The sequence below is a fragment of the Pseudophryne corroboree genome, chromosome 9, assembly GCF_028390025.1.
Source record: "Pseudophryne corroboree isolate aPseCor3 chromosome 9, aPseCor3.hap2, whole genome shotgun sequence".
Taxonomy (NCBI): domain Eukaryota; kingdom Metazoa; phylum Chordata; class Amphibia; order Anura; family Myobatrachidae; genus Pseudophryne; species Pseudophryne corroboree.
Window position 1 is genome coordinate 428,995,438 of NC_086452.1, and position 13,497 is coordinate 429,008,934.

General features: G+C 48.3%; 1 protein-coding gene across 3 annotated transcripts in view; it reads right to left on the bottom strand.

The window, feature by feature from the left end:
* Nucleotides 1–788: 788 nt before the first annotated feature.
* Nucleotides 789–13,497, bottom strand: part of LOC134958418 (probable peptidyl-tRNA hydrolase 2) — a 30,116-nt gene continuing 17,407 nt past the window's right edge. For all 3 annotated transcript variants that reach the window (XM_063941015.1, XM_063941014.1, XM_063941013.1), the window contains exons 3-7: nt 5,922–5,999; nt 4,727–4,801; nt 3,541–3,638; nt 2,126–2,240; nt 789–2,042 (exon numbers count right to left, since the gene is read on the bottom strand). In XM_063941015.1, the coding sequence (XP_063797085.1) occupies nt 1,953–2,042; nt 2,126–2,240; nt 3,541–3,638; nt 4,727–4,801; nt 5,922–5,999 (456 nt within the window). In that variant the 3' untranslated portion in view covers nt 789–1,952. The remainder of the gene's footprint in view (nt 2,043–2,125; nt 2,241–3,540; nt 3,639–4,726; nt 4,802–5,921; nt 6,000–13,497) is intronic.

The window sequence follows — 13,497 nt, forward strand, 5'->3', positions numbered from 1 at the left end:
CTTTTAAAGCGCACTGCTAAAACAGCGAACCCTGTGCTTTCCACCCGCGGGCCGCAGTGTCCTTCGGGTGGGAAAAATCGCGGTTGCCGATCACCCGCGCTGGGTAAATAGATGCCATGCGCATAGCATCTACTCACAGTGAGGGAAAGGCTTAGGGGCAACCCTGCATGTCCATAAGTGCTGGGCAAACCCCCCCCAAACGTGACGGCGACAGGGCCGCGCCCCCCTCCCATGATGGACACGACCCCTTCACGGACGCACACACAAGACCCCTTGCCCGCACCGCGGTGCCCTACCCTGCCCGCATCCTAATGGGATCACTAAGGGGAAGATGTATTCTAGTGACACGGATCAGGCTGACCTGTGCCGCTACAGCACTTCCTGCTCAGCCTCATTACCGAGGCAAAGTAGGAAGCAACATCAACAAGATGTATTCACATCTCATCTGCCGGGTGAAAACCCTCTCCCCTTAGACGATCCCCGCCTGATCGCATAGTGCGCCAGCTTAGTGCTGATGCGCTGTGTGTCTCCCTGACCGACCGGCTTCTCTGCGCATGTGCGAGATCTCGCATGCGTCCTGCTGCCGGCAGTCGCCAGGGACAGCCCTGTCCCTTGCTGTGGTATATGGGCAATGACACCTGCAACTGTCAAAATAGTTAGCTGCAGGTGTCGGAACGGCCAGTGCTTGTTAGGGTTCCTAAGAACAGACAGAAGACCAGATACAAATCTAGAAAGAGAAATCGTTTCTAAGACCATAAATGATTGCAAATAAATCAGAAGAGGCTGGATTTAATAGGAAACAATTTACTCAAAATGCTGAGGAATTCACCTTTACATCAATTTTGCGTTACTATACAAAACATCCAGTTACAACAGAGTTTATTCAATGAGCAAACTTACAGTGATTTAAAGGGAGTCACTGACAGATCGGTGCTTGTTATCTGTGAATGGACGAAAGCAGAACGGGCATTGCCTGTAGAATAAACTGCGCTTACCGATTCATTATAACCACCAATAAACTGGAAAGGAAAGTTCAACAGCAACACTATACTTAGATGGAAGCTATTTAAGTGACGTTTGCTTTATATGTACAGGAAACAGCAATAATGACAAATACGTACGTTTCGGGAACTGGTCAGAAAAAGTATTTGTATAACATGATTCCACTTAGGAAGTATTTGTCCAATGCGCATGAGATTTCTACACATACCTGGGACCAGCAACTTTGCACAAATCTCAATGAGCTCATTTGCAATCTCAAACGTACATTGCTAATCTGGGCATCTTGATAGGCCAATCACATGGAGAATAGACACTGGTACAGGTCTGTATTAGGGTAGGAAGGTAGGGGTCATAAATATTTATAAGGACGTGGAACATCAGATATAATGGCACAATATAAAACGAGGAAGTGGCTAGTTACTAAGTACATTGTAACCACAACAACTACGATAATAAACAAGGTAAAGGAATACTGCTCGTCTGCTGCTGTTTGGCAGACGGTTGTATATTGCATACGCTTAAACTGTATATGTGGTGGAATTTAGCTAATTGCAGGAATTCTCCTTTGAGGCTATTCGGGATTAAATTACCACTAACACCAAACATAATACTAGTCAGATCTGTTTTGGGTCCTTTAAAATGTAAAGCTCTAAACTCGCGAATTTCCATATACAGTACTTTATCTGCCTAATCAGTATCCTACTAGTGATCTTTAATAGCATATTTGGCTACGTAGATACACTGCTAATGTTTTGAATGTGCCCTAAGACACAGTATCTCCATTTTGTGAGTGGCGATGGATGCAGAGCGTTACTTGTCAGTACGGCACATACGAGACGAGTCCCGCCGCGTTCTCCTTCTCTGCGCAGACTAGCGCTTTGGTTAGGGTCACCACAACAGCCTTCCCTCTCACCAGCACAGGGGCTGCTCTCCGCTTGTCGTGCTGTCTCTTAGTTCAGCAACTTCAGTTTGCCGGTCACCTTATTCACAATTTCTTCTTCCCCCATGACGGCAAGGATCGTATGCGACCCAGCTGCAATCTGGTACAAAGACGAAATGTGTTGGCAGCGCTGCAATGCTGAGATTAGCATGGGCAGTGACATGGGACCATTCATTCTGTTACCTGGGTCCTGCCAGCATCCTGCACCAGGTACGTGGGTAGATCCATACTTATCGCCAGAGCTTGTAACTCCATTAGGTGAGCTGTACTAGAACCCTGAAGTACAACCTTTTTAGCCCTGAGGAGACAAGGAAGACCCAAAGAGGACATCACAGAATTGCCTAATCTACAGACAAGTAGTGTCTCAAATGCAGTCTGTTCCCTTTGTGTCTTTCACAAAATTAACTCAAGCTAGGTAATATGCCCCTAATTTCACTTTAGAACTTGTAATATTTACAAGGATTGCAAATTTGTTCCCTAATGCAGATCTAGTTTTTGTGGGCATAATAAATTGTGGTGTTTTTTTTTCTTCTTTGCATAATTCAATACAATAGACTTGAATGTCACTTCTAGTATTAAACGTTCTTTATCAGCAGGGGGCAGTATGAGAAGTGATCTGGGCCTTAGTAGACCCAACGCCTCTACCTTCCTCATTAACCATCAGTGACCACACGATGAGGTTCCCTGCAGCCAAGTGAGGTTACTACTACCCATGGGACACATAATTACCCCCAATCACTAACTACATGCGAATCAGGGGCCACCCTGTTCGCAAAATATGTTCTCAAAAGTCATCAATATGTTGTGTGTATCATGGGTCGCAAGGCGAAAACTAAGCGGAATAATATTCTACACATCAAATCATTATGTTAAATTAAATATGGCCTAATTATGATTGAGTATTTTCTTTTACCATGTACATTTTTAACACCATTCTGGAACATGCCGCAAAAGGCAAGCTACCTAATGTTATGGTTTAAAGGCAATCCAGCCTAGGAAGTTGCTCTCTAAGTGCTAAGGGGGTCATTCCGAGTTGATCGCACGCTGCCGATTTTCGCAGCGCAGCGATCAGGAAAAAAAATATATGGCAAAACTGCGCATGCACCGCATTGCGCACGCGCGTTGTACGGGTACTAACGGCATTGTTGCTGTGCAATGCTTCTAGCGACGATTCCATTCGCACAGCTGATCGCAAGGAGATTGACAGGAAGAGGACGTTTTTGGGTGTCAACTGACCGTTTTCTGGGAGTGGTAGGGAAAACGCAGGCGTGACCAGGTGTTTGCAGGGCGGGTATCTGACGTCAACTCCGGGACCTCCGACACTAAATCATCGCACACGATAAGAAACCACACGGCTGGTCTTGTTTTGCAGAAAATGTTTTTGTACCGCTCGGCTGCGCATGCGATAGCACACTTGCAAAGCGAAAATACACTCCCCCGTGAACGGCATATATGCGGTCTGCACGGCTGCTAAAAGAAGCTAGTGAGCGATCAACTCGGAATGAGGGCCTAAGTGTGTATGTATGGAAATAGAGGGGGTCCTGGCACTGTGCTACAATATGTTTAATTAGAAGATCCTGGACATCATGTGCACTTACCCATACTCCTCCCATTTATAGGCCATCTCCCTGGTCTTGGCCTCCTTTAACAAGAGTTGATATAACCCGACGGCTCCATGCCCCACCTGGGCAGCAATCTGAGGAAAGAGTGGGAGGGTGAGCATCTAGCTGGATGGATGAACGTGCTTAGTCTAATAAAACACTATTCATGATCATATGTCTAAAACAAAACGTGAATATACCAGGGAATACGGTTTATTACAGAGCAGTACAAATGATCTGTAATTCGTTATGTCCCATAATTATCCATAGAACCAGAAGAGAGGCAGGAGTTGCTCACCTGTTCCTACTACAGAGAAACCTAGGAGTAGTTCCCGTGGAAAGATCAGCACCCCAGGGGGTAGGCAGGATGGCTGAGCAGGAGGACCAATCACAAGCCGTATCAAGAGCTAGCAGTTTGTGTGATTGTTCCTCATTCTTACACCCACTTAAATTACCTACCGCATATGTTGAGATCCAACTGGCAGCCAATCAATGGATGATGCTCAGGATGAGGGGGAAGGAGACACTGAGAATTCCCGGGTCGCCTGACCCGGTAATTCAACCCGGGTTATAAGAAGGGTTCTTCCCAAGTTGAATACCGGGTCAGTGGCAGTGTGAACGAGTTGCCGGGTCGATGTGACCTGGGACCCGTTCACTACATAGGGAGAGGTGGCGCGGAGATGAGCTCATCTCACAGCGCCGCCTCCGCCCCGAACCGCTATGGCAACCCGACCAGGCATATTGCCAGGTAACCTGCTGTTAGGGTTCAATGTTGGATCCCACCCGGGAAGCACCAGTTTCCAATTTCCGGGTGGGACCCAGCATTGGAGATGTGAAAGGGGTATAATACGCTCTTCCATTAAATACAACATGGTCATAATTACTGTTTCCCTATACAGAGCTGTTTATAATTACCTACTGGGCAGAAAGCCACCAAACATAGTATGTTCATGGCATGGGAAGGATACCGTGGGGAAAACATTTTTTATTCTAAAATGTGCCAATCGGTGGAAAACATTTAATTTGAACACAAGGATTAAAAATAAAAAAAGATAAATGATTTTCTTTTACATCTACAGGTTCATCCTTTTTATTTGAATACAACCATACGCAGTGCTGTGCTTCTATATTTCAAGATAAAATCACTTTAACACAAATTTATATTTGCTAAAAGAAAACTTACCTTTCCCACCCCCATGGAGAGCTCCATATTCACCACAAATACCATCTTGTAATAAAGGTTATCTTCATCTACTTCCTAGACAGAAAAACAGAGATAGTGTATGGGGGAAAAAAATAATCAGATGCATTTTACAGAACTGGTTTTCTGTGCAATAGTTTTCATACATGTTCCCAGGTATGAAAATACTGCGTTTGGTTTCTTTAGCAGGTGACATGTGGGTAGTACGGGCCAATTAGAAAGATATTGGTACGAAGTGTGGGTGACAAACCTCACATGATCAGATCTTGGTAAAACAAAAATAATTAAGACAACTGGTCAGGATGTTTTTGTTCACCAGTGATCAGATATGTGTGGGACTGTCTGACAAAATCAGACTTAAGCAGTTTTATGGGCCCTACACACTGCGCGACCCCCCGCCGGGCTGCCCGACCGCCGATACAGCAAGACGGGCGACCCAGCGGTGGGGGGATAGTGACGGTGGGAGTGAAGTTTCTTCACTCCCCCCGTCACCCGGCTACATAGCAGTGCATGCAAATATGGACGAGATCGTCCATATTGGCCTGCATGCACAAGCGACGGGGCACCAATTATGAACGAGCGCGGGGCTGCGTATCGTTCTTCGTTGGTGCCTACACACCGAAAGATATGAACGATATCTCGTTCATTAATGAACGAGATCATTCATATCTTTTCGTAATATCGCCCAGTGTGTAGGGCCCATTACACTTTACAGTGGTTAAAGCGCTAAAAATTAAGCCCCCATTTTTGACAGGGATCAGTGGCATAGTTTACATAAGAAGGGACACTCCCCTGCAATAAAAGGGTGACAAACAATTGGTTGTGGGTGGTAATTTAAACACCCCACCATCATCAACACCAGTGTGTTCACTCTGAGGTGTGTATTTACTAACGTGTGGGATTTTAAACGTAAAGATGTTGCCCATGGCAACCAGATTGTACTTGGTATTTATCTAGCACCTTCTAGAAGATAATAGCTAGAATCTGATTGGTTGCTATGGGCAAAATCTCCACTTCTAAAAACCCGCACTTTAGTAAATATACCCCTGAGCGCCCCTAAGAGGGTAACAGATCTCATTGTTAAGCATTGGAATAAGCAGACAGGAGATCGTGTGGCCGGCCCTGGGCCGCGATCTCTGGGACCTGTTTTACAGCTGCACAGAAAGAAACTGGTTACCTGATTCTGGCTCTCTAAGCTGTCAAAGTAAAATATTGCAGCCTCTTCCGCAGACACATTTCCAGTTAGAATAAGAGCCTACGTGCACAAAAAGAAAGAAGAAAGTGTAAAGAAGTGGTCTTAACTGACCGCCAGTCCTTGTCAGTAGATGGTCCCGCCGACGGTCACACTGCACCCCCTAACCAGCCATGGCCAAATGCCCTCCTCAACCCACCTCTACATTAGGGGAACATCGGTGTAATTCTCTGTTCTCCTGATACCTGGTTTGGGGGATCCGTGAAATCAAAAATGCAGCAAATCCTCTATTCGCCAATTCCAACCAAAAATAACTGGGATCAGCGAAAATAAGATTTTACTTACCGATAAATCTATTTCTCGTAGTCCGTAGTGGATGCTGGGGACTCCGTCAGGACCATGGGGAATAGCGGCTCCGCAGGAGACAGGGCACAAAAGTAAAAGCTTTAGGATCAGGTGGTGTGCACTGGCTCCTCCCCCTATGACCCTCCTCCAAGCCTCAGTTAGGATACTGTGCCCGGACGAGCGTACACAATAAGGAAGGATTTTGAATCCCGGGTAAGACTCATACCAGCCACACCAATCACACTGTACAACCTGTGATCTGAACCCAGTTAACAGCATAACAACAGCGGAGCCTCTGAAAAGATGGCTCACAACAATAACCCGATTTTTGTAACAATAACTATGTACAAGTATTGCAGACAATCCGCACTTGGGATGGGCGCCCAGCATCCACTACGGACTATGAGAAATAGATTTATCGGTAAGTAAAATCTTATTTTCTCTGACGTCCTAGTGGATGCTGGGGACTCCGTCAGGACCATGGGGATTATACCAAAGCTCCCAAACGGGCGGGAGAGTGCGGATGACTCTGCAGCACCGAATGAGAGAACTCCAGGTCCTCTTTAGCCAGGGTATCAAATTTGTAGAATTTTACAAACGTGTTCTCCCCCGACCACGTAGCTGCTCGGCAGAGTTGTAATGCCGAGACCCCTCGGGCAGCCGCCCAGGATGAGCCCACCTTCCTTGTGGAATGGGCCTTGACAGATTTAGGCTGTGGCAGGCCTGCCACAGAATGTGCAAGTTGAAATGTGCTACAAATCCAACGAGCAATCGTCTGCTTAGAAGCAAGAGCACCCAGTTTGTTGGGTGCATACAGGATAACAGCGAGTCAGTTTTCCTGACTCCAGCCGTCCTGGAAACCTATATTTTCAGGGCCCTGACAACATCTAGCAACTTGGAGTCCTCCAAGTCCCTAGTAGCCGCAGGTACCACAATAAGCTGGTTCAGGTGAAACGCTGACACCACCTTAGGAAGAAACTGGGGACGAGTCCGCAGCTCTGCCCTGTCCGAATGGACAATCAGATATGGCTTTTGTGAGACAAAGCCGCCAATTCTGACACTCGCCTGGCCGAGGCCAGGGCCAACAGCATGGTCACTTTTCATGTGAGATATTTCAAATCCACAGATTTGAGCGGTTTAAAATGTGATTTGAGGAATCCCAGAACTACGTTGAGATCCCACAGTGCCACTGGAGGCACAAAAAGGGGGTTGTATATGCAATACTCCCTTGACAAACTTCTGGACTTCAGGAACTGAAGCCAATTCTTTCTGGAAGAAAATTGACAGGGCCGAAATTTGAACCTTAATGGACCCCAATTTGAGGCTTATAGACACGCCTGTTTGCAGGAAATGCAGGAATCGACCGAGTTGAAATTTCTTCGTGGGGCCTTCCTGGCCTCACACCACGAAACATATTTTCGCCACATGTGGTGATAATGTTTTGCGGTCACCTCCTTCCTGGTTTTGACCAGGGTAGGAATGACCTCTTCCGGAATGCCTTTTTCCCTTAGGATCTGGCGTTCCACCGCCATGCCGTCAAACGCAGCCGCGGTAAGTCTTGGAACAGACCTGGTACTTGCTGAAGCAAGTCCCTTCTTAGCGGCAGAGGCCATGAGTCCTCCGTGAGCATTTCTTGAAGTTCCGGGTGCCACGTCCTTCTTGGCCAATCCGGAGCCACGAGTATAGTTCTTACTCCTCTACGTCTTATAATTCTCAGTACCTTGGTTATGAGAAGCAGAGGAGGGAACACATACACCGACTGGTACACCCACGGTGTTACCAGAACGTCCACAGATATTGCTTGAGGGTCTCTTGACCTGGCGCAATACCTGTCCAGTTTTTTGTTCAGGCGGGACGCCATCATGTCCACCTTTGGTCTTTCCCAACGGTTCACAATCATGTGGAATACTTCCCGATGAAGTCCCCACTCTCCCGGGTGGAGGTCGTGCCTGCTGAGGAAGTCTGCTTCCCAGTTGTCCACTCCCGGAATGAACACTGCTGACAGTGCTATCACATGATTTTTCGCCCAGCGAAGAATCCTTGCAGTTTCTGCCATTGCCCTCCTGCTTCTTGTGCCGCCCTGTCTGTTTACGTGGGCGACTGCCGTGATGTTGTCCCACTGGATCAATACCGGCTGACCTTGAAGCAGAGGTCTTGCTAAGCTTAGAACATTGTAAATTGCCCTTAGCTCCAGTATATTTATGTGGAGAGAAGTCTCCAGACTTGATCACACGCCCTGGAAATTTTTTCCCTGTGTGACTGCTCCCCAGCCTCTCAGGCTGGCATCCGTGGTCACCAGGACCCAGTCCTGAATGCCGAATCTGCGGCCCTTTAGTAGATGAGCACTCTGCAGCCACCGCAGAAGAAACACCCTTGTCCTTGGAGACAGGGTTATCCGCTGATGCATCTGAAGATGCGATCCGGACCATTTTTCCAGCAGATCCCACTGAAAAGTTCTTGCGTGAAATCTACCGAATGGAATCGCTTCGTACGAAGCCACCATTTTTCCCAGGACCCTTGTGCAATGATGCACTGACACTTTTCCTGGTTTTAGGAGGTTCCTGACTAGCTCGGATAACTCCCTGGCTTTCTTCTCCGGGAGAAACACCTTTTTCTGGACTGTGTCCAGAATCATCCCTAGGAACAGCAGACGTGTCGTCGGAAACAGCTGCGGTTTTGGAATATTTAGAATCCACCCGTGCTGTCGTAGAACTACTTGAGATAGTGCTACTCCGACCTCCAACTGTTCTCTGGACCTTGCCCCTATCAGGAGATCGTCCATTTTCTTTGAAGAAGAATCATCATTTCGGCCATTACCTTGGTAAGGACCCGGGGTGCCGTGGACAATCCAACCGGCAGCGTCTGAAACTGATAGTGACAGTTCTGTACCACGAACCTGAGGTACCCTTGGTGAGAAGGGCAAATTGGGACATGGAGGTAAGCATCCCTGATGTCCCGGGACACCATATAGTCCCCTTCTTCCTGGTTCGCTATCACTGCTCTGAGTGACTCCATCTTGATTTGAACCTTTGTATGTAAGTGTTCAACTATTTCAGATTTAGAATAGGTCTCACCGAGCCGTCTGGCTTCAGTACCACAATATAGTGTGGAATAATACCCCTTTCCTTGTTGTAGGAGGGGTACTTTGATTATCACCTGCTGGGAATACAGCTTGTGAATTGTTTCCACTACTGCCTCCCTGTCGGAGGGAGACGTTGGTAAAGCAGACTTCAGGAACCTGCGAGGGGGAGACGTCTCGAATTTCCAATCTGTACCCCTGGGATACTACTTGTAGGATCCAGGGGTCCACTTGCGAGTGAGCCCACTGCGTGCTGAAACTCTTGAGACGACCCCCCCCACCGCACCTGAGTCCGCTTGTACGGCCCCAGCGTCATGCTGAGGACTTGGCAGAAGCGGTGGAGGGCTTCTGTTTCTGGGAATGGGCTGCCTGCTGCAGTCTTCTTCCCTTTCCTCTATCCCATGGCAGATATGACTGGCCTTTTGCCCGCTTGCCCTTATTGCCCGCTTGTCCCGAAAGGACTGAGGCTGAAAAGACGTTGTCTTTTTCTCCTTTATACGGCAATACTTCCATGTGCCGTTTGGAATCTGCATCACCTGACCACTGTCGTGTCCATAAACAACTTCTGGCAGATATGGACATCGCACTTACTCTTGATGCCAGAGTGCAAATATCCCTCTGTGCATCTCGCATATATAGAAATGCATCCTTTAAATGCTCTATAGTCAATAAAATACTGTCCCTGTCAAGGGTATCAATATTTTCAGTCAGGGAATCCGACCAAGCCACCCCAGCGCTGCACATCCAGGCTGAGGCGATCGCTGGTCGCAGTATAACACCAGTATGTGTGTATATACTTTTTAGGATATTTTCCAGCCTCCTATCAGCTGGCTCCTTGAGGGCGGCCCTATCTGGAGACGGTACCGCCACTTGTTTTGATAAGCGTGTGAGCGCCTTATCCACCCTAAGGGGTGTTTCCCAACGCGCCCTAACTTCTGGCGGGAAAGGGTATACCGCCAATAATTTTCTATCGGGGGAAACCCACGCATCATCACACACTTCATTTAATTTATCTGATTCAGGAAAAACTACAGGTAGTTTTTTTACACTCCACATAATACCCTTTTTTGTGGTACTTGTAGTATCAGAAATATGTAACACCTCCTTCATTGCCCTTAACAAGTAACGTGTGGCCCTAAAGGAAAATACGTTTGTTTCTTCACCATCGACACTGGAGTCAGTGTCCGTGTCTGTGTCTGTATCGACCGACTGAGGTAAAAGGACGTTTTAACGCCCCTGACGGTGTTTGAGACACCTGGACAGGTACTAATTGGTTTGCCGGCCGTCTCATGTCGTCAACCGACCTTGCAGCGTGTTGACATTATCACGTAATTCCTTAAATAAGCCATCCATTCCGGTGTCGACTCCCTAGAGAGTGACATCACCATTACAGGCAATTGCTCCGCCTCCTCACCAACATCGTCCTCATACATGTCGACACACACGTACCGACACACAGCACACACACAGGGAATGCTCTGATAGAGGACAGGACCCCACTAGCCCTTTGGGGAGACAGAGGGAGAGTTTGCCAGCACACACCAAAAACGCTATAATTATACAGGGACAACCTTTATATAAGTGTTTTTCCCTTATAGCATTTTAATATATATAGTCATATCGCCAAATAAGTGCCCCCCTCTCTGTTTTAACCCTGTTTCTGTAGTGCAGTGCAGGGGAGAGCCTGGGAGCCTTCCCACCAGCATTTCTGTGAGGGAAAATGGCGCTGTGTGCTGAGGAGAATAGGCCCCGCCCCCTTTTCGGCGGGCTTCTTCTCCCGTTTTTCTGAGACCTGGCAGGGGTTAAATACATCCATATAGCCCCCAGGGGCTATATGTGATGTATTTTTAGCCAGAATAAGGTACTATCATTGCTGCCCAGGGCGCCCCCCCCCAGCGCCCTGCACCCTCAGTGACCGCTGCTATGAAGTGTGCTGACAACAATGGCGCACAGCTGCAGTGCTGTGCGCTACCTTATGAAGACTGAAAAGTCTTCTGCCGCCGGTTTCTGGACCTCTTCACTTTTCGGCATCTGCAAGGGGGTCGGCGGCGCGGCTCCGGGACGAACCCCAGGGTGAGACCTGTGTTCCGACTCCCTCTGGAGCTAATGGTGTCCAGTAGCCTAAGAAGCCAATCCATCCTGCACGCAGGTGAGTTCACTTCTCTCCCCTAAGTCCCTCGATGCAGTGAGCCTGTTGCCAGCAGGACTCACTGAAAATAAAAAACCTAACAAAACTTTTACTCTAAGCAGCTCTTTAGGAGAGCCACCTAGATTGCACCCTTCTCGGCCGGGCACAAAAATCTAACCGAGGCTTGGAGGAGGGTCATAGGGGGAGGAGCCAGTGCACACCACCTGATCCTAAAGCTTTTACTTTTGTGCCCTGTCTCCTGCGGAGCCGCTATTCCCCATGGTCCTGACGGAGTCCCCAGCATCCACTAGGACGTCAGAGAAATGGGGATGATTGCTGATCAAAATGTCTGCTGATCGGCATATCAGATTGGTATTCACAAAATGAGGAATTGCCCTGAAGATGTATAGAACTGTACAAACGTTTTAGGCAAGTGTGGAAAAAATTAACAGAAGAGAAATCTAAATCAAAATCAATATTTGGTGTGACCACCCTCTGCCTTCAAAAACAGCATCAATTCTTCTAGGTACACTTGCACACAGTTTTTGAAGGAACTCTGCAGGGAGGTTGTTCCAAACATCCTGGAAAACTAGCCACAGATTTTCTGTGGATGTAGGCTTGCTCAAACCCTTCTGTCTCTTCATGTAATCCCAGACACAGTGATCGCAAATACTCGCTATAGCGCGTATTTTCTGCGCTATAAGCAGTAAGGGACCCGGTTTTCAAAAATCAGCACGTCCTGTGCGCTGCACACTGCGACAAGTGAATTCTCCTGCTGCCTCCCGGTCCCCTTCCAATTGATGCTGCGCTGCCGTAGACAGTGAGGGTGCTGCACGGTTGGTGCCGCCTCCCGTCCCATTACAAATGCTGCCGTGAGCTCCCCCCGCCCCCGGTCACTGATAGACATTGATGCCGCCTCCCCTTACTCACAGCTGGGCCGGCGGCGGCTATAACGGAGCAGTGATGACCTGGGGGGGGGGGGGGGGGGAGGAGACAGCTTGTCAGGCACAGTGTCTATGGAGCTCGGGCCTGGGGGCGGGCAGCAGGAGGCACGGAGTGGAGAGAGCTCTGTTACCGGCTATTCTCAGCACCCAGCAACCCGGTAACAGGGATGGGCAGCTTGTGTATATATACGTGTGTGTCGATGTTTGTGTACTTAAAATAAGTGTGTGTCTGTATGTGCACAATGGCATAATGCCACTTGGGCTGGCAGGGAAGTACCACACTCGTCCTCTGCCTGGCGCAACGTGCAGAACGTCCTCTGCCTGGCGCAACGTGCAGAACGCCCTCTGCCTGGCGCAACGTGCAGAACGTCCTCTGCCTGGCGCAACGTGCAGAACGTCCTCTGCCTGGCGTAATGTGTATAAAGTCCTCTGCCTGGCGCAATGTATATAACGTGCTGTACCTGGCGCAGTGTGTATAGGAGGTTCTACCTGGTGCAATGCGTATAAGCGGCACTACTGTGTGGTGTAATGTGAATTGGCACTATTAAGTGGTCACGCCCTGTCCCCATGAAGCCACGCCCCTAAAATTTTGCAGCGCGCCTGCGGCGTGCACCGCCTATGCTTTCCAGTCTAGGAGGTGGAGCACCAATTCACTTTCTTCCTAAGGGCACCAAAATGTCTAGTTACACCTCTGGTGCAGGGTGTTCTGCATGCTACACAGCCCAGCAGCATTGTCACCCCATCCCCACACCTTGCAACACTTTTGTTGTGTCCAAACAATATTAAGATTAATACGAACCTTCATTCCGATGGGACCCAGAAAAAGACCGGTAGGACCCCAATTTTTAAAAGTGAGGGGTCCCTGGGACCCACTTTTTTTTTGGCTCAGCGCGATCACTGCGAGACAGACTCGATGATGTTAAGATCAGGGCTCTGCGGGGGCCATATTATCACTTCCAGGACTCCTTTAAGCAGAAGACAGTTCTCAATGACACTGGCTGTACGTTTGGGATTGTTGTCCTGGTGTAGAATAAATTTGGCGCCAGTCAGGTGCCTCCCTGATGG